General features: G+C 33.9%; 4 protein-coding genes across 11 annotated transcripts in view; 1 reads left to right on the top strand and 3 right to left on the bottom strand.

The window, feature by feature from the left end:
* The first annotated feature begins 548 nt into the window (after positions 1-548).
* On the top strand, positions 549-2,102 carry LOC133205110 (neuronal acetylcholine receptor subunit alpha-3-like). The gene has a single exon (XM_061340853.1). It carries the CDS (start codon positions 549-551, stop codon positions 1,746-1,748), a length of 1,200 nt encoding a protein of 399 aa, XP_061196837.1. The 3' UTR covers positions 1,749-2,102.
* Positions 2,103-5,484: 3,382 nt separating this feature from the next.
* On the bottom strand, positions 5,485-10,434 carry LOC133205109 (collagen alpha-1(XXV) chain-like). Its single transcript, XM_061340851.1, has 2 exons — positions 10,233-10,434; positions 5,485-6,593 (listed from the first exon to the last, which is right to left on the bottom strand). Exons 1-2 carry the CDS (start codon positions 10,432-10,434, stop codon positions 5,485-5,487), a joined length of 1,311 nt encoding a protein of 436 aa, XP_061196835.1.
* A 2,772-nt stretch (positions 10,435-13,206) lies between these two features.
* On the bottom strand, positions 13,207-18,483 carry LOC133205319 (3 beta-hydroxysteroid dehydrogenase/Delta 5-->4-isomerase type 1-like). Its single transcript, XM_061341104.1, has 5 exons — positions 18,342-18,483; positions 16,694-16,854; positions 14,771-14,935; positions 14,365-14,580; positions 13,207-14,122 (listed from the first exon to the last, which is right to left on the bottom strand). The coding sequence occupies exons 2-5, from the start codon at positions 16,824-16,826 to the stop codon at positions 13,572-13,574; spliced, it is 1,065 nt and encodes a 354-aa protein (XP_061197088.1). The 5' UTR covers positions 16,827-16,854; positions 18,342-18,483; the 3' UTR covers positions 13,207-13,571.
* Positions 18,484-20,924: 2,441 nt separating this feature from the next.
* LOC133172665 (RNA-binding protein Musashi homolog Rbp6-like) overlaps positions 20,925-27,749 on the bottom strand; it is a 51,744-nt gene continuing 44,919 nt past the window's right edge. For 7 of the 8 annotated variants that reach the window (XM_061307606.1, XM_061307605.1, XM_061307609.1 and 4 more), the window contains 3 exons: positions 26,977-27,149; positions 26,339-26,413; positions 20,925-25,379 (listed from right to left, as the gene is read on the bottom strand). In XM_061307606.1, the coding sequence (XP_061163590.1) occupies positions 25,338-25,379; positions 26,339-26,413; positions 26,977-27,149 (290 nt within the window). In that variant the 3' untranslated portion in view covers positions 20,925-25,337. The remainder of the gene's footprint in view (positions 25,380-26,338; positions 26,414-26,976; positions 27,150-27,749) is intronic. The other variant, XM_061307607.1, reaches the window with a different exon arrangement.

Genomic DNA, 27,749 nt, shown 5'->3' with positions numbered 1-27,749 from the left:
TAAAGAATGATGCCAACTCTCAGTTATGTCAACAACATTTAAGCCTGGTTTTAATGACATTGAAACTCTCTACCTAAATTTTAAATATTGTAAATTTGTGAATGAAAAAAAGGTTTAAAATGTTGGTATAAAATTCTAGAAGACCTAGAGCTTACGTGCAATCCTATAAGGATTACAGAACTTCTAACAGAATCAAAGATGATCGAGAGTTTAATCTTACTTAGAAATGAACATTGTTCATAAGGGCCTTGTCATTTGTAATTGTCAGTGTTTTCTTATCTTTTATGGAGCCCATTCTTTTGAAAAGTGTTGGGTAGTTTTTAAAAGGATTATGGTTTTTAAAGCAAGCCCATTATATACCCATGTGTCCTATATAAATGTTGGTCAACGAAGAAAGAAATCTCTGTTTAAAAAGCCGAGAAAAAGTTGATTGTCAAAATATCCGGTGCTCAACTCAACCACGACTAGCAAAAGGTATTTAATTCTGAAATAACCTGTAAGCTGGAAAGGTGACACATAGAGTGCACCAGCAAGTTTTAATTCTAAAAATGGGGAGAATATACGTCAAAAGAATGAGAGTACTCACCTTTCTTTTTGTCAGCTCTCTATACCTTGGGTTAAGTTCTTCTTCGAATACAGAAAAAAGACTGTTAACAGACTTGTTTAATGGCTACGATACGCAGCTGAAGCCAGTGAAAAACTACACAGACGATATAATAGTAGGAGTACAAATGTTTCCTTTTCTTATACGTGAAGTGGACGAAAGGTTGCAAACGTTTTCTACTTCATTGTGGATCGGTTACAACTGGAAAGATGAAAATCTGATGTGGAATTCATCTAATTATGACGGAATTACCGGGCTTCGCGTTAATATTGATAAAATATGGATACCTGGGATATGCATCATCAACGAACTCACAGATAAAAAATGTTTAAACTTTGACGAAAAGGGAATGGCTTTCCTGATTTACAACGGTTTTGTGTATTACCTGAAGCCCTTTGAGAGCACGATACAGTGTAAACTAGACGTTACTGCTTATCCTTTTGATGAACAAATTTGTACGTACATTTTTTATCCTTATTCAAACATAGCCCATGATTTTGGCTACTCAGCCAATATGACTGGCTTTGACTTAACTTTTTTCGAAAAAAATGAAGAATGGGAAGTCCTGTCAACTTCCAAATCATTTCCTCTGGATGACAGAATGCCGGGATCTGTTGTGCGCACAGCACGCCTAAATGTTATTCTAAAGCGCCGCCCTAGCTATGTCATAATTAATATTTTCATCCCAATTTTTATTTTGTCAGTATTGAACCTTCTTTCCTTCCTGTTACCAATAGAGTCTGGAGAGAAAATGGGAATGGTCCTGGCCATATTTCTAACCTTTGCAGTGTTTGTAACACTCATAAGCGACTCTATGCCAAAGTCTTCCGTGAACCTATCTATGTTTGGTAACTATGTAGCAGGTCAGTTGATAATTAGTGGATTGACAATCATTTTGGAAACTATTGTCATTAAAATTTATTTCAAGGAATATACACCAGCAGCTGAGTCGAGGGACGACCATTCTTTTCATAAATATTTCCATAACAACCAGGGATCTGATTCTTATGATGCAGATCGATGGAAACGGTTTGCCGTGAAATTAGAACGTTATTTTTGTGCTTTTATTGTTTTAGCAACAATTGCAACTATCATATACTTGATTTTAGGCGTAACTGTGATGCGTCGAACAGTCACACAATGATTTTCTATTCTTCCTTTCAAATATTTCACGAAATGCTAAAATCTACTTCTTATGTCCACCTATGCTTAAAAGATCGGAAAGATGAGAATCCTTCCATATATAAGATATTCTTCAAAAGAACATGATGTAGGAAGACGCTATTATTGACGTCACTGCAGTTGTTTGTGACTTTATTCTCCATTGTTTCATGATGGTAATACAAATGTAGTTTTTCTTAGCTCAGTGAAAGGCCAGAAGAGGGCCTATATTGCTAAAGGATAAGGCGTTCATGTTCATGTCGTTTTGTAAGCGATTTTTGAATCGCAACTACAAATACAATATTTGTCTGATTTGAATTGAATGGTTACATTTGTAAAAGAAGAAAAAACTTGTAATTGAAGAAACATGTTGTTATTGGTAGATGTGTAATTTTTTATGAATTATGAAGTAGTTAGTACGTCTAATTAACGTTTAAAATACTACTAGTATTCCTCTGATATAAACAAAACATTGTACAAATTTCACGATACACAACTTTTGACTTAGAAGACTGTATTGTAGCAGCCCTAATGATACAATTTTTAAGGCATGGATACCTTTAAAAATATAAAATTCTTATCTTAGTGGAAGATATCATTAATATTTCATAAAGGCATGCAGTCATCCACCCATACTACATAATAATATGGACGTGTCGTCAAACCTTAATTTGATTTTAACTGAGTGTAATTGGAAAATGTTTTTAGATCAAGGACACCCCCCCCCCCCAAAAAAAAAAATAAAATGGCCGAATACCTTGGAAAAGGATTTTGATTTAATACTTTGCTATAAATTGTCCTGCCAGTGATAATAAAATAAAAATTATTTAAAATAATTGTGAATTATTCAAAATCCTTTGAAATGAAAATCACGGTATTGTAGATTTCAGATCACTCCCCTAACGCCAAGCTTACAAAATGTTGTTAAAAGAGTTTTAGGGAATTAAACTTTGAGCGTGACGTAGACAGTGTGCTAAAATCTGTTTGAATTGAAGACAAACAAAAGAAACATCGAAACTATTTACAGAGTAGATTTAACACAAATTGTCCATTGAATAGACCTCTAAACTTTATTTGAATTGGATTAATTGCTTCGATATTCTCGGATCAATTTACAGAAAATGTTGGCAAGAGAGACAATCCGTACAGAACTTGAATGGGTAAAAAGCTCACACCCCGGAGAAATTTTCAATCTCACAAATTGTGAATTTACACTTTGGATTTTTGAACACGATTACCCTCCATACAAGCCAATCAAAAGTACCGCACCTCCCCTACTCTCTCCAAGGACTTGCATTCCTCTATTTTGGGGAGGAATAAGTTCCAAAATAGAAAGAGATTAATTAAAACAAACCAGTATAATAAAGCCCTATATAAATATATCTATCTATCTCTCTTTCTTTGTCTTTTACACCTAATTCTCACCATATCATCAAATGAAATATGTATATGTATTCTACGATTTTTAAACATTTTTAACAAGGTATAAATATTTCGTATATACATGTATAGTGAGCTACATGTAACTAACTTATTGTATCAAGATAAATAACTTGTTATAACGGCTCGTTAAGTAACGAATTAAATAATTATTGCCTTGTTTAAAATAGGCTACCCGGCTAATGTCGAGATACTTTAAACAAATATAATTTGAAAATCAAATTATATTTGTGTAAAGTATCTCGACATTACCCCACTAGGATTGAGTTGTATTGTTTGTAGATTTTTTTGAGATCGATCAATGTTCATTATCTTTTTATCAATCACTACCTTACCATTACCTTTTTCTTATTGTATAAAGGGTCACAGCGATATAACAGTTCCAAAATTTAAAAAGTACATATGTATATATCGCAGTCAAAAATATATGACAATAATATCTAAACGCACTAGATGAATTGCAAAACATTTTGAGAGTACACACTGTATGGTTCAATGGTCATAGATTTAAAGATGCCCGAACACAATATATATAGGAGAATCAGATATACTGTTTATATCTAAAGGCTCATTTCTAGACTGAAAATTAATCGGTGAATCTCAACAATGTACTTGAATTTATGCACTTCATTTTTACCATTGTAATCATAAAAGTAGTCAAAAAGTATTACAGGACCCTTTTTCAGAGTAATATTGATTAAATTACGATTATTTGTAATCAGAAAAAAAACCCGGACGATTACTTATTACTTATGATTACTCAGCAAACTGTAATCGATTACAGCGGATTAGGATTACTGTAATCGATTACAGCTGATTAGGATTACTGTAATCGATTACAGAGGATTAGGATTACTGTAATCGATTACAGCTGATTAGGATTACTGTAATCGATTACAGAGGATTAGGATTACTGTAATCGATTACAGCGGATTAGGATTACTGTAATCGATTACAGCGGATTAGGATTACTGTAATCGATTACAGAGGATTAGGATTACTGTAATCGATTACAGCTGATTAGGATTACTGTAATCGATGACAGCTGATTATGATTACTGTAATCGATTACAGCGGATTAGGATTACTGTAATCGATTACAGCGGATTAGGATTACTGAGCACAAGTATCCCATCCCTGATACGTTTGTACTCGGATTAAAGTAAAATTTCCGGAGAAAGTCGAGTTCAAGTCTTTCATCTAAAATGAGTATAACTGTGCATAACTCATTTGAATGACATTTTTCTTTTTAAAAATCCTGATGGAGAGAGAATGGTGAAACACTCCCTTAAAGAAAAAGTATACTCTGCAAAATACCTGGGATTTAAAATGTACATGTGATTTTTATACCGGGTATTACGTAATAAACAATGTTGAACATACATGTATACGGAAAAAAAAATAGCAAATTAAAGATACAGTGATATAAATTAATCTGTCTACTTATACAAGAAGACATTTTCACTTGAATTCTTTACAAAAGTGTTCACCATTCTCTCTCCATGAATTGTTCATGCATACCCTGAAAGATCACAGGTACTTGTGGACAGAACCCAGCTTCTACGATGCAACATCCCCCAACTTTTTATTCTTTATGTATATAGTACATATGCCTGGTAATATATCTCAGTATTTTTATTTATTTAATTTTTTTTGAGAAGAGAACTTCTTAAAGCAATAAAAATTCAATTAAAAGTCCTTGGGAAAAATTACTCATCATTGAGGAACGTGTCTTTTGACCTTCAATACAGTGTACTCATTTTGAAACGAGCAGAGTTAACAAGATACAATGTACAATTGTACTTAATTGTGATCTAATGGTTTTCTTTTCTTTTCTTTTTATCTTTTCTTTGTTCTTCATAATCAATATTAATAATTTTTCTTTTTAAAAATTAAAAAGGAAGAAATGAATGTTTATAATTTTCATAGACTCTCAAAGTCCGCATATGATATTACCACTGGACTTTTATTTGCAGTTTTTGTGCTGCATGAAATCGGAATGACGTCACAAATGGTGACACAACTTACTTTGATTCTTCGTACAGTTAAGATCTGTCTAGTATTTAATGATTATAAATATTAACTTGTTAATTATAGAATTTCAAATGAATTTAAGAATTTTCTTATCGAGAAAAAATAAGATGCGTCAGTATTGACTTCAAATATATATTATCAAATATATATTCTTCTTAATATATAAATACATGACTGTTTATGTATTTTTGTTCAATTATTTATAAGATTGAGGTTGTATATAACATAAATACTATCATAGCATTTTAGCGATAGAAGTCATTTAAATAATCATCATGTAATGATGTGAATGCATTGGGTAGATAGTCTGGACCCTCGGTGTGACCTTGTGGAGATGGCTTAACCGTTTTTCCTTTGTGGCTTGGCTTCGATGGATAGTCTGGTTTCACTGGCTTGACTGGTTTTGATGGATACACTGGTGTCACTGGTGTCCATGGGAGGCCTGGGTCGCCTTTTCCCCCTTTTGGTCCCACATGCCCTTTGACACCTTTTGGTCCCTTGTGTCCAGGGGGTCCTTTATCGCCGGGAAAGCCAGGATCCCCCGTGAGGCCTTTATCTCCAGGTGGTCCCTGGTCTCCTGTCTCCCCTTTTTCACCCTGATCGCCCTTCTCTCCACGATCTCCCTTTCCACCTTTGTGTCCTTTAGACCCCATGTCTCCTGGGTTACCCATATCTCCCTCGGGTCCCTTAACCCCTTTCATGCCCTTTGGACCTTTGTCTCCACGTTCCCCCTTCATGCCCATGTTTCCTGGATCACCCTTCTCACCCCTTCTACCCTTTTCTCCCTTAGGTCCTCTAAATCCCTTTGGACCCCTCTCTCCCTGCATCCCCTTTGGACCCATGTCTCCAGTTGGTCCCTTGTTACCTTTAGGTCCCTTGTTTCCTTTTTGCCCCTTTTCACCCTTCAAACCCTTCTTGCCCTGTTTTCCTTGGTCTCCTATCTCACCCTTTTCGCCCCTAATGCCTTTAGGTCCAACCAGTCCTTTTTCCCCAATATCTCCTGTAACTCCTTTTGGTCCTAGGTCCCCTGTTGATCCTTTTATACCTTTAATGCCTTGTTTTCCCGGGTCACCCTTGTCTCCTTTCTCTCCCGGATCTCCTCTAACACCGTTGGGACCTTTTGGACCTCGATATCCCTTTGGTCCCTTTTCTCCCTGGTCGCCCTGTTCACCCATTTTCCCATTATGTCCAAATTTTCCTTGATCCCCGGGATCCCCTCTAGGTCCTTTATGGCCAGGATATCCTGTTTCATATGGTCTTGGCCCAATGGGACCTGGATCACCCCTTTCGCCCTTCATTCCTGGAATGCCGCGTGGTCCCTTATGTCCCGGATGCCCTGGGCTTCCTTTAGGACCTGCAACATTTACTCAGAATTAATTAAATACAATTTGTATTTTTGAGGCGGGTCAAACGTCCCTAGCTCTACCTCAGTTTGAAAAAACCCCTTACTCAAAAAAATTGATAACATATAATTGTTACACGTTTCAATATTCCTATTTACTAATTTTGATAGAAAAAGATTCGACAAGCATTTCACAGCTTATTGTGCAGTAAACCAAATACATATAGGATATTCAATGACCAGCTTTGTTGGATATGGAAATTTATTCCGCGAGTGAGACATATTTCTTGTTTCGCACGCGTGAAAATATCCATAATCGTGTCTCACAAGTGAAACAATTGCCAAATCCAACTACAAAATATTGATTTTCTGTTTATTACATTTTCTTTGATTTTTCTTTTGATTCTTTTTTTTTCTTTGGCAATTCAGTATTGTAGACTGTGATGTCATAGTTGAGCAGTTGTTAGACGTCATAGCGATTAAAAAATGTAAACATGAAACAACAAATTGGAGAAACTTTAGCTCTGTGTCAGGGTGGTTTACTTACTCTAGTTATCGTTACAGGAAGTATTTTCTTTATAACATTCTTCGTTAAGAAAATGAAGTTTTCCTTCTTTTGATTTTTATGCCCCCGTATCGAAGATTCAGCGTGTATAGTTTTTGCCCTGTCCGTCTGTCTGTTTGTTTATCTGTTTGTCTGCAAAAAACTTTAACATTACTCATAACTTTTGATTAATTGGAGCTATGGCTTTCAAATTTCACATGTGTATGCCTTGTGACAAGACCTTTCTTTGGGTTCCATCATATTTGACCTTGGAGTTTAACCCAGTTTTACAAAATTTTACCCAAATTTAACCATGGCCCTAAGTTTTGAACAGTTGGTGCTAGGGCTTTCATCCTTCATATGTGTAATCCTTGTGATAAGATCTTCCTTTGGGTACCAACATCTTAAAGGAGGGATTCTTCTCTTATTGTACTCATATTTCTTGTATTTAAAAATTAATGAAATTTTCATAGATTTAAGAAGACAATATCACTAAGTGATGGTATCAATTAGATTCAATTTGACCGTTTTATTTTAGAAACAAGGTCATTATCTTTTTCCTTGACATTTAGAGTAAAAAAATACTGTTGTTAATCATGTGATGCCTACTTCTATTTTAAAAGATAAAATGTTTTTCTTTTTGCACAGAAAGATGTTACCATATCAGGTCTATCAGATGATTCTACCAAATTAATTGACATTATTTAACTTAAATAGATATTGGCTAATCCGGATTTCCTATGTTTTTCTTAATTTTTTTTAGGATATATTAGTTATTTTTATATATTGTACTACTTATATTTAGATATTTCTTATTTTTACATATGGTAAAGAAATCATAGAAATATACAAAGTGATACAAAAACAAAAAGATTTGACCGTTTAGTAAGAGAGAAAAAACACTTTTTACTGATTTTTTGCTCAAATCTGTTTTAAGGTTGGCGGCTTTCAAAAGCTAACAAGATTGTAGTTTGTTTAGAAAATCATTTTTATTTGCTATGTTTTAAAACTTTAAGGCATTATTATTAATTTTAGTTACATATCAAAATTTCTTCAAGTCTTTGATTGTTTAAAAAAATTAACCAAATGTAATGTTCTGTAAGTGATTTTGATAGGCAGAAAAGGAGATATTTTCATACGCCGCCGTTCCACCAAAAATATAGTCCCTTATGGATTTCAAACTCAGTTTACCATTTCTATTTAAAATGTACAATTATGATGAGTAAAGAAAAATATGATCTTTTAAATACATTACAGCTAAGTTTATACGACACACAAGCAAATATACTTGGATTATTTCGTCTAGTCAGAAACCAGACAAGAATCCCTCCTTAACACTTTGCCCTTGACCTAGGAGTTTGACCTACTTTTGAAAAACTTTAACCTTGGCCATAACTTTTGAACAGTTGGTGCTAGGGCTTTCATATTCACATATTTTATTCTTGTGACAAGACCTTCCTTGGGATACCAACAATTTTGACTCTTTGACATTGACCTCTGAGTTTGACCTGAAAACTTTAACTTTGGCCATAACTTTTGAACAATTGGTGCTAGATCTCTCATTCTTCACTTGTGTATTCCTTGTGACATGATCTTCCTTAAGATACCAACAATTATAGCCCATTTACACTGACCTAGGAGTTTGACCTACTTTGGAAACTTTAACCCTTGGCCATAACTTTTGAACAGTTGGTGCTAGGGCTTTCATTCTTCACAAGTGTTATTCTTGTGACAAAACCTTCCTCTGGATACCAACAACTTTGACCCTTTGACCTTGACCTAAGAGTTTGACCTACTTTTGAAAATTTTTAACCTTGGCCTTAACTTTTGAACAGTTGGTGCTAGGGCTTTCAATCCTCACATATGTATTCCTTGTGAGAATGCCTTTCCTTTAGGTACCAACAATTATATTCCATTGACCTTGACCTTGGAGTTTGACTTACTTTGGAGAACTTTAACCTTGGACATTACTTTTGTGCTAAGGCTTTCATACTTCACATATGTAATCATTGTGACAAGACCTTACTTTGGATACAACAATTTTGACCCTTTAACCTTGACCTTGGGGTTTGACCTACTTTTGAAAAAACTTTAATCTTGGCCATGTCTTTTGAACGGTTGGTGCTAGGGTTTTCAAATTTCACGCGTATTTCTTGTGAGAAGGTCTTTCCTTGGACAATTTTCCTTGATGTTTGACTTGCTTTCGAAAAACTTTAACCTTTTTCATATCTTTCAATGGTTGTTGCTAGGGCTTTCATATTGCACAGATATATTCCTCGGGACAACACCTTACTTTGGGTACCAACATATTTGGTTTGCTTTTGAGAAAGTTTAACTTTCGCTATAAGCTGCAATACGGGGGCATCAGTGTTTCACAAACACATCCTGTACAAAGTGGAAAATATCACTTCTGGTATTTTTCAATGAGAAAAATATCCCTTTCAAAAATATCCCTTTCATTAAATAGAACAATTACAGTATTCCACTGTTGAAAAAGTAATAAAAATATACTCATAACCTTATAACTTTTTTTTCAAAAGGTTAAAATTCTGTATAAGACAAAGTTTTCTTCAAATTGGCACCAGAATTGCCCGTTCACAATTTTCTTCCATTTGCTTTATCTTTCCTTAGTAACTACACTTGGATATGTTAAACAAGAGACCCCGGGTTCAGGATGCCTATCTGAGCTTACTGAGAAATCCACCATGTCTAGATGATTCATCGGTTTATACTTAAACATTATTGGGACGAAATGCAATATTTGTAAATATTATATTATTATTATATTTTAATTATTCTTTCATGTAAATTTGTTGAATCTTATTCCTCGAGAAATATACACTGTTACCCTACGAATGATAAAACCACGCCCTCCAGTGACAAAACATTACTTGTAGTATCCAAAAAAATGTTTGCTGCGCGGAATCTTTGTTTGAATTTGAATTCGTGTATTTGTGACATGGGTAAAAATAAAATGGGGCAAAAGTTTCCATATACACAGTGTACGTGCCTCATAAACATATTAAATGACGGCGGTCAATATCGCCATAAGTTTGTTAAACACCGCTAAAATAACAGAAATAACATAATTCTTTTCAAGAAATTACCTTTTATGGCGCCATAATGAATTTTGGCCAATTGTTTTTTTAGAAGAACGACAGTGTTTTTCATCTGTGCAATGAGACTGCGGAGTGCTTTAGCCTCCTTATCACACTTTGCCGCCGCTGTCGGTCCACTCCAACTATAGGAAGCCGAGGTAACCCCCCATACAGTCAGCAAAATAGCAAGAAAAGTTAGGCACCTGACCATTGCTGGACTAAGTACCGTCAATGGAGCTACCAAACTACCAACTGCACAAGAAAAGCGTATGCTCACGTGCGTTTTGAACTGTTTAATGAGCGGGATTTTTGTTGAGTAGTAGGTATTCAAAGTCCCTTCCTTTTACATGTAACAGTAGTCATGCGTAAACAACGTATATTTCCACAATGTACTATCTTGATGAGGAGTGAATAATGTTGGAGCAACATCAATAAACATGTACTTACATGAAATATATCATGTTTAACGTAAAACTTTGGTGATATTGAATAATTTTGTCTAAAACACAGTACACGTATTGTTCACAGATGTAGTTTGTGATTATGTACAGTCTGAGAACAATAATGTTTCCGTGGTGAAATGTTAGAGAATTTTCAGTATGCGGGAAACATCCAAGTAATGCCGTATTTTTTTTTTATCATCACTCGACTGTTACGACCACGGACAATGATTTTGCAGTCCTGTCATCAGCTACATAATTATTAAAAAAAATTAAAGAGTTGTTCAACTTGTCACAGTCCTTTGACTAAATGTTTTTTTTACAATTGGATTTTGTGTAGCATTGTAATTTTACTTCTGAGTTTATATTTCAGAATATCTGGGAACCGTCTAATAATACAAATTTATGTCAGCACAGTTTTATACATTATTTCTAAAAGCACTAGTAAAAGTGGTACAAGAAACAATTGTCAACCGTGATTTACAGGTGCTGAGCACTTGTCAAACCAGGTTTTAATGGTGCTGAGGAGCACCTGTCAACCAGGCTGTACTGGTGCTGAGGAACAATTGCCAACCAATCTATAATTGTCTTTTGGAGCACGTATCAAACATGTATATATGGTGGTACAAGAAGCACTTGTCAACCACACTTTACTGATGCTAAGCACTTATCAAACCAGGCTTTAATGGTGCTGAAGAGCACCTGTCAACCACACTTTACTGGTGCTAAGCACTTATCATACCAGACTGTAATGGTGCTGAAGAGCACCTGTCAACCACACTTTACTGGTGCTAAGCACTTATCAAACCAGACTTTAATGGTGCTGAAGAGCACCTGTCAACCACACTTTACTGGTGCTAAGCACTTATCAAACCAGGCTTTAATGGTACTAATCAGTACCTGTCGACAACCACACTTTACTGGTGCTAAGCACTTATCAAAACGGGTTTTAATGATGCTGAAGAGCACCTGTCAACCACACTTTACTGGTGCTAAGCACTTATCAAACCAGGCTTTAATGGTGCTGAAGAGCACCTGTCAACCACACTTTACTGGTGCTAAGCACTTATCATACCAGGCTTTAATGATGCTGAAGAGCACCTGTCAACCACACTTTACTGGTGCTGAGCACTTATCATACCAGGCTTTAATGGTGCTGAAGAGCACCTGTCAATCATACAGACTGTACTGGTGTCGAGGATTTCTTGTCAACCATTTAATAATGGTTTTTGGAGCATCTATCAAGTTATCAACCAATTTATAGTGGTGCAAGAAGCACTTGTCAACCATGCTTAACAGCGGCCCAGGAGCTTTATTTATGTTGTCAACTATCTACACTCGTGCACATTACAAACCAGGTTATAATGGTGCTGAGGAGCACTTGTCAACCAGGCTGTAATGCTAAGAGGGCTCTTGTCAACTATTCTATAATGGTCTTTAGGTGCGCCTATCAACCTGGCCAAAATGGTGCAAAAAAAAGCAAATGTCAACCAAGCTATAATGGTGCTGAGGAGCACGTGTCAATCAGGCTATGAGGGTGCTGGGGCGCACTTTTCAACAAAACTTTAATGACGCTGAGGAGCACGTGTCAACCAAGCTATAATGGTGCTGAGGTGCACTTTTCAACCAAAATTTTATGATGCTGAGGAGCACGTGTATATCGTGCTGAAGAGTAAGTGACATCCAGACTCTTCTTGTAGTAGTGCCGAGGAGTACATTTCAACATTGCAAAATGTGATGTCTTTTGTTCAGAAAAATTTTCTCTCTCTCGGGATGCCACTCGAATACATACACATGTAATTACCAATCGCTTACCGACCGATTTATCGGTTGATCGCATATCAAAATACATACACATTAAAAATTTCCCCGACATTTTTTTTTTCATAAAAGCCCTATTCATATACACAAGAAGACTAAAATAGAAAGAGGCTAGTAATACGTGCATTTTGTTTAGATTTGATCAGAACACTATTATTTTATTTCAGTCTTAACACTAGTAGGGGAAAAAAACAATAACAAACATGAAACATGCCCGATATATTAGATACATTAAGAATATTTTTTTCAGACCAGACGTCACACAAGTTTATTCTGCACTGTAACAATCATCGGAACGAAGTCTGAACAATGGATTAATTTACGATACAAGTTTCATAATATGGAACGCCAAATTAACATATATTTAAATATCTGTATTTATCTTCAAATCAATTGTTCCTATCGCCAAATGAATTGAAGATAGGTTTAATTCATACCTATCTTTAATTCATTTGGAGATAGGAACAATTGATTTGAAGATAGGTATAATTGAATTGAAGATAGGTACAATTAGAAGATAGGTACCTGTTAGTGTGTATTTTTTTTTTATAAGTTCATATACTAGTATGTCAGCATCATTAGTGAAAATTATGAGCAATGGTGCAAGATATATATATATATATATATATATATATATATATATATATATATATATATATATATATATATATATATATATATATATATGTGTGTGTGTGTGTGTGTGTGTGTGTGTGTGTGTGTGTGTGTGTGTATGTGTGTGTGTGTGTGTGAGGATGTGTGTGTGTGTGTGTGTGTGTTGCAAATTTTCAGTGACTGATTACCGTCTTACTTGGAACGGTATACACAGTTGAAGTATATTACAGTCTTCGGACTATGTACTACCTCTCTTTTGTGATTGGTAGAAAATGCATGATGTAAACATTTCCAATTATTTCATTGGCTGAAATGCTGTTCAAAGCAAGGGAGATAATTTTCTGATGAACTAATTTTTGTTCGACTTGCCAAAACGAACAAAAGTGAAACTAAGTCTTTAATATTTTACAGGAACTAATAAAAGGTGTTTCTATATCTTTATAGTTAATAGATATATTCATAACTGTTTAAGTCATTTTATGGATTTGTAGAACTCGCTAGATCGACGATAACTGTCTTCCCAGTTATACAAAGGGGAATAACCCAGTTCCTTTTTGGCTTTTTCATAAGAGTAACTCCACTTTTTGTTTGTGTATCGAACTGTTGATGAAGTTACGGGTAAGTTTATTTGTTTTAAAGGGGATATTAACCAAACAATCCACTCCAACAGTAGAACAATGGTCAGCATCAGTAGATAAGGAATTGGTCTTCTTGCCAGTTCACCTCCATGAAGTTTTATGAAGAGTTCATTAAATTCAAACAACCCCATAAGAGGGGTTTCGTCTCCAACGAAATATGCCTCTCCCCCTGCCGACTTATCGTGATATAGTTTATTTAAGGCGCAAACAAATCCCCATGCCATGTTGCCAACATATGCGTTTTGGCAATATGAATTAGGATTACCAAAGTGATACAGAACGCCACCTTGTTTGCGGGTAGCATGTATGACGGCCGTCACAAAAATAGGGTCAAGTTCTCCATACATTACTCCTGGCCGAAGTACAACCGTTCGTAAACGTTCACCTGAAACAATATTGAATACCTATATTCATTTCTTCATATCTATAAATGCGTGTTTTCATGGATCATCCATAAATCCATGAAAGAAACCAATAAAAAAGAAAATCTCAAAGTGCAAATTTCTTAGTAACTAATGATCCCCAGGAGAAAAGAAACATTTTTATTTCAGAACAGATATATTAAATCATTTCAACTGGAAGTTAATTGTTAAGGAAAAGGAACAAAGCCCACTTATTCATTTCTACCATTATTTAGAGGTGTTCCGTGTTTTCCTAGTACGATGTGCTCTGCCTCTAATTTTGTCCTTGCATAATCTCCGAAGCAGAGATTGTGTGGTTCCACAGAGTACGTCTCGTCAATATTTGATTGGTCCGACATATCTAAGGCCGTATCCTGTGTAGAGCAGGATATAAAGATACCAACATTGGACTCCACACAGGCTTCTAATAACAAAGTTGTTCCTAGGAAGGGAAAACAGGCATATATCTGATCATAAGAATATTCTTCAAATATAAATATTTCGGAACATTGATATAATGTACACCGTATATGTCTCATTTTTTAAAACTTAATCTGAAACATAAAATGATATCTATTATAATCATTTTATTTCAAAGAATTGCATCTATAATACTTGTCAATTATTGTAACCTTTAACATTGACCTCCTTCATGGCCTTGACATTGGGGAATGTCCCGACACTGATGACCGCTGCTAAGTGAATCACACAGTCCACTTTCTTCACAGCTCTCCTGACCACTTCCGGGTCCGTGATGGAACCAGTTATACATTCTGCTGTAATCTTCGGCTTGTAATCTGAATTAAGATACATCTCTGAGTAAAGAGGCGAACTGATAGGACGTATATATAATTATACTGTTATGCTGTAAATTTTGAATTTACCGGGTGGCAGCAAATACAAAATTTACAACATGTCAATATATTTACATTCACCGAACTACTGAAATTTTTCTTTAATTTCATAACTTACTAGTTCGTTCCGGGTTTTTAAAGCCATCCGTAGTATATTATTAATATATTTTATTTCAATACTTGTATTTTCTGCCGTGAAAACACACAGGTACTTGTGGACAGGACCCCCCCCCCCCCAATATTCAACCCCGGGGCTTGTCTTTTTGTGCAACATTTTATAAGAGAGAACCTTTCTCTCTTATAATGTATAGTGGGGTGTTTTTGTGTGGAACGATTATTTAGCAGTTTTCCCGATTTCTTCTTATGGTACACATGATGAATAAGTGTAATAAATATTATTTGTGAAAAAATTTGTCCAACAAGCCCCGGGGTTGAATTTCGGGGGGGGGGGGGGCTGTCCACAAGTACCTGTGTGAAAACAGAGTAATAAACTACCGCAAATTGACATTCCATGACATGTAAAAATATGAAAAAACAAGATGTGTTTGTGAAACACTGATGCCCCTGTGTGGCAACTTATAGCAAAGGTTAAACTTTCTCAAACGCAAATCAAATATGTTGGTACCCAAAATAAAGTCTTGTCTTTAAGAATGTGCCTGTGAAATATGAAAGCCCTAGCAACAACCATTGAATAGAAATAGAAAAGGTTAAAGTTTTTTTCAAAAGTATGTCAAACATCAAGGTCAAGGTCAAAATTGATGGTGCCCAAATAAAGGCCTTCTCCCAAGAAATACACAGGTGAAATATGAAAGCCAAAGCACCAATCGTTCGAAAGTTATGACCAAGGTTAAAGTTTTTTCAAAAGTAGTTCAAACACCAAGGTCAAGGTCAATGGATTACAATTGTTGGTATCCAAAGGAAGGTCTTGTCACAAGGATTACATATGTGAAGTATGAAAGCCCTAGCACCAACCGTTCGAAAGTTATGGCCAAGATTAAAGTTTTCCAAAGGTAGGTCAAACGTCTAATGGATTACAATTGTTGGTATCTAAAGAAAGGTCTTGTCACAAGGATAACACGTGTGATGTATGAAAGCCATAGCACCAACAGTTCAAAAATTACGGCTAAGGTTAAAGTTTTTCAAAAGTAGGTCAAACTCCAAGGTCAATGTCAAAGGGTCAAAGTTTGCTGGTACCCAAAGGAAGGTTTTGCCAAAAGGAAAACACGTGTGAAGGATGAAAATCCTAACACCAGCTGTTCAAAAGTTATGGCCAAGGTTAAAGTTGGGTAAAATTTTGTAAAACTGAGTCAAACTCCAAGGTCAAATATGATGTTACCCAAAGAAAGTTCTTGTCACAAGGAATACACATGTGGAATATGAAAGCCATAGCTCCAATCAATCAAAAGTTATGCCGGGGCAAGGTTAAAGTTTTTGCGGACAAACAGACAAACGGACGGACAGGGCAAAAACTATATACAATGTACCCCCGAATCTTCGATACGTGGCCATATAAAAATATTACCTGACATTTATGTCAGAAATAGCGCACTGATAATTCATTTCTAACATAGATAACCATAGTGAATAATTAACATAACTAAAGCTGGCAAAAGTATTTCATATGGTTAATTCGAAAAATGTATATTCACAAATTTAATACCTAATTTAATCCTGATTTCATTTCCTTTGTTCGGTACAAACCTATTTTCTGGACGAAAGTCTCCTTGTCTAATAAGACAATGTATTCAACAAAGTCCACCTTTTCATGCAACAGTTTGACAACATGCTGACCCAGGAATCCATTGGCACCCGTTACAAGAACAGAGCACGGCATACTGCTATATGACAGATACCAAGTATAGCTGAAAAAATTACATAAAGTATATAATGCCAATATTCATTTCCTAAAAAAAAAAAAGAAAGGGGCATTACGTCAAAGATTTTGGTTTACGTCACAAAAAAGTTTACTTGGTGTCTTCTCTAATATCATGCTGCTTTGTCAGTTGTATCAAAGTTTCATCAATTACAAATAATTTCAATGAAATAAATTTAAAATGATTTAATCGTGATAAAACTGATTGACCACCTGGCATGTGGCTTTCAATGAAAAAAATTTAACCTCTACTCAAAGGTGGATCCAGAATTTTTCCAAATGGGACATATTCACTAAAAAGAAGAAAAAAAATATTCGAACGAGGAATTTTTTCACAGACCCCCCCCCCCCCCCATAAATTCAATAAACAAATAACAAAAACAATCAAACAAACTAAACTTTAGGTACAGAAAGCACAAATTTTGCGGGGAGATGGGGGTGTTGGTGTGTGAATGGTAATCTCGGACGAGATTAAGGAGAGGGGGTTTAGGACCCCCCCCTCCCCCCGCGGAATCCCCCTATGCTACAAATATCAATGTGATAAGATGTAACATGATCAAACTGGCTGTTGGTTTAGATATCAGTAGTCTAGCGATCAAGCAAGCCGAGATGGAGTTTGTTTTGGGACAGTAACTGACTGATAAAAAAAATCATATGATATGTAATGAGCAATGAAATTACGAAAGCCCATTCAGGACCAATCAAAATAATTTTTGAATTCGTAATAAAGAATTGTAGAATTCGTTATTCCTGATAACGAATTAAATTTGTTACTAAAAAGTTGTTGAATTAGTTAAAAGGTATTCAAAATTTGTAATAACAAATTAAATTCGTTGAAACAAATCTTGAATTTGTTATAATGAATTATTGTTTAAACGAATTCTTAGATTAATTATTAGGGATTTAATTCGTTTTATCGAGTTCATCATTTAGGACCTTTCGAAAAATATTTATAAATTCGATATAATGAATTGTCGATTTCGTTTAAACAAATTTAATTCGTTGTAAGAAATTCTTTTAAAAGAAATTAATTCGTAATAAACAAATTCAAAAATTCGTTTACACAAAATATATGTGTGTTTTTACAAATTTGTTGAATTCGTTTTTACGAATTCAACAAATTTGTTTTAACGAATTATATTCGTTATCACAAATTCAAAAAAAAAAAATGTTATAACGAATTAAATTCATTTGAACAATTTCAACGATTCGTTTTATCAAATTCAAAAATATTTTTGACAGGTTCTAAATGGGCTTCGTATGAAAGAAAACAATTCTGAATAATTATATATATATATATATATATATATATATATATATATATATATATATATATATATATATATATATATATATATATATATATATATATATACTATTATTGAATCCTTTGAAGAGAATACTCCTATATTCAGATTGTACAGCTCGAATCGCAATTAATGACTCGCATTGGTTTTCATACGGTATACTCCTTACCATAGAACTTGGAGGAATTAATATGTCAACATTAAGTATCACTGATCGATGCCCAAGTACTCATCTAATCCAAGACGACTTCCGACATAAAATGTAACTGAAAGACATCTATAGCACAAGCCAGTCTTGTAAAAATGGATAATGAACCACAAAAAGCAATCAGTCATTCAATGTACAGTTTGTTGCATTCGTTTGTTGAATATACGGCAGACCCATGGTGTTTTAATAGTGCAAAAAATAGGCCTTGTATTTCACATTGATTCACATTTTTTGTCAACATTTTTTTTTAGCATTTTTGTATGGTTAAAGACCAAAAAAGTGTTCATTTATGTCGATGGTAAGGCGCCCCTCTGCCCGCATGTTTTTCCAAAATGCTACTCCCCCTTTCAGTTGGTTTTGAATCGATTTAAAAACAAACAAAAAAACCACACCCACACAAACAAACAAACAAAAAAACACACCCACACAAACAAACAAACAAAAAAGGTACAAAAGTAGCTACATAAGAAAAGTTATATTATCGGTTTTTGAGTTTAAAGAAATGTGTTGCCATAGCTACTAGAAATAAAATTTTTTATGAAATTCTTTCATAAGGCTTCTCCTCCTGCAGTTTCGGTTTGATTTCATTAAATCTCGATAAACAAGCTAGTAGACTATACATTGGTTTAAAATTTTTAAGAACTCTGTTGCCATGGTCAGTATAAGGTGGATGTTGAAATCTTGTGTTAAACTGTTTTTTTAGGGGGGGGGGGTTATAAAAACCATTTATCCTTCTGTCTTCAGTAATTCAGAGTGACTAAAGAATTAGATAGATTACATGAAAAATATGTTCTGTCCCAGCTGACAAAGGATCCCCTTTCTAAGGATAAAATTCTTCAGTTTTTGAGTAATTTTAATATTCCAAACAACTGAATTGATTTCGAATTACCATACCTATACTGGATTCCAAAACTTCATAAAAATCCTTAAGGATACATAGCGGGTTCTAGTAAATGTTTTACTAAGACTTTTTCTTTACTCCTCACGAAAACATTAACATCAGTGAAGGGGAAACTCCAGGAGTATTGTACAACAACATATTCGAGAAGTGGTTGTAAATCAGGTGTGGATACTAAAAAACTTCAATGAACCTTTAGAAAATTTGAAATAACAAACATTTACCAAAACCTGTTTGAAATCCCATGGGATATAATTGTTATTATTAGCAGACCTGTTTTTGTACTCTCATGAAGCATAATTCATTCAAAAGCTTCTAAATGAAAAAAAAATTTTCTTGCTGTGGTATTCAATTAAGATATATCGACGACGTCTTATCAATTAACAATATTCATTTTCATTCCAACGTTAATTCAATAGATCCCATTGAACTCGAATTTATCAAAGACACCACAGAATCTGACACGTTTCATATCTGGATATTTTACAAGAAAAAGACATTGATAGCAAACTAACTAGACATTATGATAAAGTTGATGACCAACTTTTCTATCATCAACTTCCTTACTTGTGTAGCAATATACCATTATCACCTGAATATGGGGTTTATATCTCCCCGATCATTTTTACGTAAGAGCATATTCCAATAGAAACAATTTCTAAAACGAGTAATAAATTAATGAAGGTAATCATCACTTTTAAGTTCAAAGTCAACATTTCGCAAATTCTATGATACAATGACATTGTTTGCAAATACAATCTATCGCTAGGTAGAATGTTGACTGACGTCTTTCGTACTAATTGTTAGGCCATTTTTACACTTTTCACTCCCTCCTCCATGGCACCTGTACAAATCTCTGTTTTCAGAGGTCCGAGTTTGCTCTGGCTACAATTCGTATTGCCTAATTGGACTTTTGAGCCCTCTGCTCACTCATATAAAATGTTTCATTTTCCAAAAGGAATGTATTTTTTAAGTAAAATACAAACACTTATAGCATAGCTTCCGGGGCAAAACTGGACAAAAAAGACACTTCACATGACAAGATTATAAAGGAATAATAGACATTTATGTCATTAAGAGTTATCTCTCTTATCAGGGTATCGATGGACCTTAACTGTGCATTGGTAGGTATAGGTTAAAAATATCAAAGAACAAGGTACATTCAGGTCTTTTTTTTTTGCCCCTAATCCCCTTTTATGGGTGACAGTCCAAGGTTCCTAATCATCTGATTATGCTTGTTTCAAAATTGTATTACGGAAGTTTACTAAATTTCAATTTTCTATTGTTTTTTCACCAATTTTCAAAGTATACTTGCTACAAAAAACAGGGAGTGGACTTAAGCCTATCTGCCAGATCTGCCTACTTTACATGTACATCTTGTAAGTGAACATGAATAGGCTTGCTTGCACCATGTTTTCCAGTCAAAGTATTTATATCTAAAATTTAGTGAAAATTCACCTAAACTGGAGAATTTAAGGAAATTGGATTAACCTTTTCTTAAAGTAGCTTATGTGCATGATATAATTATATTAAAGGTAATAATGGTTTTGAACTAATAGTCATTATGAATTCTCAATTACGATCTATCACAATTTAAACTTTGGTTTGATGTCCATCTTTCCTTAAAAGAAATAAAACAAAAGATATTCTGAATATACCGTTTTATTTCAGTTGACTTTTTCACAAATACACTATACAAAGGTCAACATGTTAACCTTGGGTGAAATCAGAGATAATCGTTTATTATTTGGTGAAGGTAATGTGTGCTAACAAAGAAAATGAAGGATTTCCCCAAGGTTGAATTTTACAGTGTCCACAGGAACAGTTTTACAGAATGACGTCACAGGTCAAACAGTATTACAGAGTGACGTCATTGGTCAAGAACATTCTTATTCTTAGAAAAATCTGAATATTAACTTGACTTGCATGTTTCAAACAAAACCTTGAATTCACAGACTGACATCACAAAACCTCTTATTTTAAGAAAGTATGGACTTCCCATATAGAACTATTCTTTGGCACATATTTGCTTTTCATTACTTTGCCATAATGGTTTGAATATACCCTTTGTAAAGTCGCCACTTCAGTCAAATAAATAAACTAATCTAAGTTAGTCTACTCTATGCAAAACTGGATGCAGGTCACATAACAAGCAATCATAATTCACTTTAAGAAGCGATTTTTTTTGGTCACCTCTGCCCCTGAAGAATGGTTTCAGATTTTATAAAATATATTAAAACACACCATAAATAATGTATATGTATTATAGGATTTGTCCTAGTCTATATTAAGTCTACGCTAAATACCGATAAAGGTCACACATATATATTCCCCACATATAAGAACTTGTTACATAAAGCATTGACATGCATTCCCGTGTTGAGTGGAAATGATGCCAATATATTTACTTTAAACACCAACTATTGCACTAGACTTAGCACCTCAAGGCAGGTCAAGAAGGCGGGAATTCTCTTCACTAGTTTTGAGATGTCCCCCCTCCCAAACAACAACAGCAACAAAGACATGAACCACAAGTTAAAAAGGGGCCTTAAATGCCTTGTGTGCATTGAGACAGTGCTGTATATAAGTGATCCATGGCACGGGAGTAGCTGCAACTTGGAAACTTGTGATCCTAGGCTACTAATTCTACCAGTAAATAATTTTTACACATGAATCTATACGTATTACTGTTTTAGCAGATGTTCCCTGAGATTTTAGGTTGAAAGTCCAAATTGGTAACAATTTTCTTCAAACAACAATATTACTTTCATCCTGGCAAAATTAAGTATAGAGTCTTAAGTAAGAAAACACACATTTGTGACTACCAAAGAGTGGGTAAACAGACCAGGACTTGGAAATAAAAAGTTGATTTGAAAAAAATCAGTATCAACACAGTCTTTCTTTTTCTCCATTACATCAAGAGCAGAGATGACCTAAAGTAGTTGTCATGTGACCTGTTTCCAATTCTAGGGAATGTTTTTTGTCTAAACCATTCATCCATGCTGTTGTTTTCTTGTTTATTTTTGACAGTTTTTAAACGCCACGTTGATTGAACCTGCCGACGAATGATTTCAGTCTCTAATGCTCCATGCTAAGTAACAGACACAAGTTTTCTTTCCAATTTGACTCAATTTACAAAAGAACAGGTCACCTTTTTCAATCTTTGTCAATGGCTTACATCAAATTCTACTTTCAGACTGAATGCCAAAAGTGACAGAGTTTCCCTCAGGCCACTTGTGGTGTTCCTTAGCAATGAGCTTCTATTTTCAATCTACTGATAATGAAAATTAAATATGACCATATGTACAGTTGTAATTTAAGTTAAAACTTCAATAGTATATTCAGGTGAGGAAAAACATTAACATCATTTATACATAACTTTGTTTGACTCTCTACACTGAAAACTCACAAATGATGATTTGTGAAATTTGAGACATTTTTGGACCCTGATAAAAGTTGGTATACAAGTTTTCTTACAATTAGCACTAAGGCATAATTAATCTTGGTTAATATAATTATTTTGAATCATAAATGTCTGTCCTGTTACCATGACAATTTTCAATTCTAGAGAACAATTTCTCTATGTGATAAAATTAACTTTTCAAGATTTTGAATTTGAATCATCATCTCCATGGCAACAAATAATCAGACAAAAATGAAGGTTATGTACAAGATCATTATCACAGGGATAAAAATTGAAAATGAGGCTTCGCATCTGCCCAGCTCTATTTTTAGCCCCGCCAACACCTGAAAAAGCCGACCAACCATACAGGCCTTTAAGCTTCATTTTCAATCTTTTTACATAACTGTCTAAAAGATAATGCTTTCAAATGTGAAGATATTATCTTTGTCCATTATAAAGTGTCAATATAATGATTATATATAGATAAATGTTAGTCATACATTTTATAACTTACATAATATACACAGATGATACCCTGCCCAAAAAGCAATGGTGATGAGAACTACTCTACTAATATAAATCCACTACTCTACCACAAGTATAATGTTTATAATGAATGTAAAAGAGAAAACAACACAACTTTCTTTACCCAGAAAAAATTTATAAATAATAAAACAGTTTGATACATATATAAATGCCCAAAGTTTCAGAAATGATGTGGTCAAAGTTTGCAATTTTTTTCACAAAACCTTAAAATGCCTCAATAAAAAGAAAAAAAAAATCTAATAAAACTGCTGGGTAAAGAAAGCAGGCTTAAGATATTAATATATACATGTATATAAAATGATAAAATTTTCGAATGAGGTTTTTTGGTAAATTAAGTTGATCAACAATACAATGTATATGTCACATTAACTGTACAAACAAGTTAATTCCTGGTAGAATAGTCACTGACATGGATGAGGTGTTGATATATTCAAAGTCCATAAAGTTTCATCATCAAACATTCTTATTTGTTTTAAAATTTTTAAAAATATAATATTTTTGTGTAATTTAGGTGTAGGTATACTTGGAAACAATTTTGTTTTATTTTTGTTCCGTTTCTAACTTTGATAAATCAATCCTGCAGCACCAGTGACGATTCTACTCTGTGGACCCCCTTTTGCTCCCCAGGGTCTTACAACAATCAATAATAAAAATGTTTTAGTCCCCGTATAACAACCTTTAGTATTCAAATAAAAAAAAATCCAACAATGATTTAATATAATAAAAACTTGCGTAAAACTTTAGCACATATGCTCTCTCATAAAAACTACGTATCTACAGTATATAAATCAGAATTGTGACAACCCACTACAAGTGAACACCTGACTCGAAAGAAAAAAAAAAGCGATCTACACTAAAACACACCCAGAAATCAGGTGACATTTTCAATTATGTCCTCCAAAATATTGGTAATCAGTAACAACACAACAGTTAGAAAGATCACATAGACATTGACAAGAACAGCCTATTAAACAGGCTTCATAAGCTTTTTACATTGGTTTTTTTTTTTACACAGAGAGGTTAAAAATTTATTTTTTGCAGTGTAAAACACAAAATTCTGGTCTAGTCTGAACAAAGTGACTAGAGAAGTCTTCATGGAAATATAAACACATATTTACCGTAAAAAAAAAAAAAAACTTTGTGCATGTAAACTGAACACAACCTTTGAATTTTTCACAAGAACAAAGTGGGACAGGTTTTAGTGTAAAATAAAAGAGGGATAAAGAGCAAATAAATAAACGATATCCATTCTACAACTGTGCCTAAGTCTACGATCAGATCTGCTGCAATATCACACACTGTGGTATATAACAATATAATCACAAAGAATTCACTAAGTCCTTATTGCTGAGGGTTATTTGCTTTGGATAATTAACACTAATATCACATGGGTGGAACCTATCTCCCACCATTTAACCAATCATATCTTTGGCCAGACATTTTGCAGTCACAACTTCTTGAAAAAACATGAATATAAAATACGTTAAATATTCTTTTTTATAAAAAAGTATTTGAACAGTGTTTTAATAATTATTGCTATAGAAGTTACCAAACCTGAATGTAAACATGATGGCAATTCAAAACCCAATAACAGTTTCTCCTAATTTTTTTAATTTAGATGAGACCAGATGTGGCTCATTAAATGTCCTGTATTTCCAAATGGTCAAATATGACCTTTATATGAGATGAAATTAATCCATACATAAACATTTAATTCTAGCAATAAATACTACTGTTGAATAAATGCTTCAAATATTTCACAATTTTCACTGAGCTTCACTTGATTCACACATGAGATAAATGAAAAATTAAAATGAAAAAAGTCATAATAAAACAAAAAAATAAAACATTTTTACATTAGTATATATACATAATAACATAGAGTTGATAAAAGCCAGTAAAATTGATCAAAATTAAAAAGAAAAAAGATAGATCACATCTAAATGTGCCATTCCTTTAAGTTCTTAATAGTACAGATTCAGAAATCCTTTCATGCAACTTCCCAACAAAATTATAGAAATCAACCAATCAGCAATGAGATAACATTTGCTGCGTCCAGTATGCGTCCAATGTGTGCAGATGACTTTGCATATTTTCCACTATCTGATACTTAGTGATAACCATTCTGGAAACCTTGCGGTATCAGTTGTGCCTACAATGTAGAATTCAAATTTAAGTCACTGCTTCTGCAGGAAACAATTCTCTCTTTCAACTGTTATCCAAAAAAAAAAATTCCTTAATTTCCAAAGACACAATTTTTCAAGCATTTTACTTGTGTCATTATTTTTCAAGCATTTATTTTATTTGTGTCATTATTAATATTAAAATGATATCCAGTGGGCCTTTTCACAGAAAATCTTCTGACTAAGATAAAATTTTCCAATTTTCCAAAAAGTTTTTATGCTAGCATATTGTCACAAAAAATCTTATATTTTGATTACATCAAATATATATAACCTGATTAATTCTTAAGGAAAATCAATATCTTTAATAAACAAAAATTTTTTTTTAAAGTTTTCGAATTTTAATCTTAGTCATAAGATTTCTTGTGTAAAGGGCTAAAGCAGTTTTTTTTGTTTTTGTTTTTTGTTTTTTGGTTTTTTTTTTTTAAGAGAAACTAAATTAACTATTTATACATAAAGATTATCAGGAAAAAACATGAAATTTGAAAAATACATGTATTGAAATGTCATTCACATTTCTATCATCTCCAGGATTGTAGAAAATAAAGAGATCAGTGGAATGTACTAACTCTATGTCTGAAAATATTTATGTCATCTACTGCTTCACAAAGCATGCAATTATATTCTTTTTCTGGGTGGGAATTATACATGACACCTGCTACCAGGCAACATGCCATGGCAATGACCAGCATCTACTACTCTGATGACAGTAAGAAAAAGTAGAATTTTATTCACGCATGCATTGAAAAAAGATTCTACACAAACAGCGTTAATTTCTAGTCCTTGAAAATGAATTAAATGGTAATAATTAATCTATATTTTGCATAAAGATTGCTGATGTGTGTCTTTTGGTATGCAGCAGCAAATGAAACTGATGACAAAATGCAGATGAAGCAGAAACAAAGAGGATGCTAGACTACGGACATACCTTACTTAACACATCGTGAATGTATCTATTTGAACTAGTGGCATCAACATATCCTAGTCCGTCGTGTATACCATACTAAACAAAAGAGGAGTGCCCATTCAGTGTTATTTTAACTCTTGTGATGTGCCAAATCCTCAGAACTTGGTAACCTTTCCAAACTTGCTTTTCTAGAAATTTTTATTGACCAGAAAAAATTCTCTACTACTAAAGGACCAATAATATACTAGCATCTACTTATCTCTATAGATCTGGGTCATAGGTATGCTTTGAAATTATTATATAATTATTTGAAATAGCATCTTAAAGGGAAGTTTTATGGTATATAATATCATGCTTTTTTTTTTTTTTTTTACCATTTTCCTCTTACAATGAGTGCACACAAAAAACTAGATTACTTTCTACACCAGTGTCAAGACATCTGAAATAATTTAATTTTTAATTTTGTACCCTTAATTTATACAGCTCAAATATTTAGCATCTCTCCCCCTCTCTTTTTTTTTATTTTGAAAACAAATCTTCAATATGGCTGAATGATTTATCTGATAATTGTATTTCAGAAAACTCTCCACTGGCCAGCTAATCTAAACAACTAGTGTTACACAGGGATCTACACTACATTTACAAAGGCTGATACTTACTGCAGTGTTGAGAGCAAAGCCTGTGGGCTGGGGGCTAGTGGCCTGGATATATCCAAGCCCGTCCTGGGCAATAAAGGTATCCACGGGCCCTGGGCTGGTTGTCAAGGGCACAGAGCGAGTGCTGGGAGAGGTAGCGGTGGGAAATCCCTGGTGTCCAAGGCTACTCATCATAGCTGAAAAGTCAAACAACATGCTCTGACTGAAACATACTCATGCTAGCATACACAGCAACTCAGATCATTAGAGATCCCCCAACACCATACATAGCAACTCAATTCATTAGACATCCCCCAACATCATACACAGCAACTCAGTTCATTAGGGATTTCCTAACATAAAACCATCTGCATACTGTTAATTTGTCTTCACCCAGAACCCAAAACTTTCAGCAGCAAATATGTCATCCACCAGGACACAACTAATCTGTTCTCAAAGCCGTACAGTTTATACACAATTATTGTCTACAGCATGCAGATATCTTACAGTGAAATAAAGAGACCTTTAACTAATATACAGAAAGAACACAATTCTTTAGAATGCAGTGAGATTGTTTAGGTTTTGTATACAAACTACAAAGATATTCGAAGACATCATCATAAAATATTTATGATTTCCAAGTAGAATAAAGTCATGCTGAGGAGATGCCATGTGGCTACTATATTTTCCTGATTTGCATGCCCACAATGTTAGGTTGTTCTCTACCATTAATTCTACATTTTGCATATCTAATAAGTTAAGAATGGAGACAAAGGTAATTTGCATTAAAACAAAAG

This window comes from Saccostrea echinata, unplaced genomic scaffold (assembly GCF_033153115.1).
Source record: "Saccostrea echinata isolate AGI-Se365-2 ecotype Australia unplaced genomic scaffold, CSIRO_AGI_Sech_v1 ptg000054l, whole genome shotgun sequence".
NCBI lineage: Eukaryota > Metazoa > Mollusca > Bivalvia > Ostreida > Ostreidae > Saccostrea > Saccostrea echinata.
The sequence above is the reverse complement of the archived record's forward strand: the minus strand, read 5'-3'. Positions and strand labels throughout refer to the sequence as shown.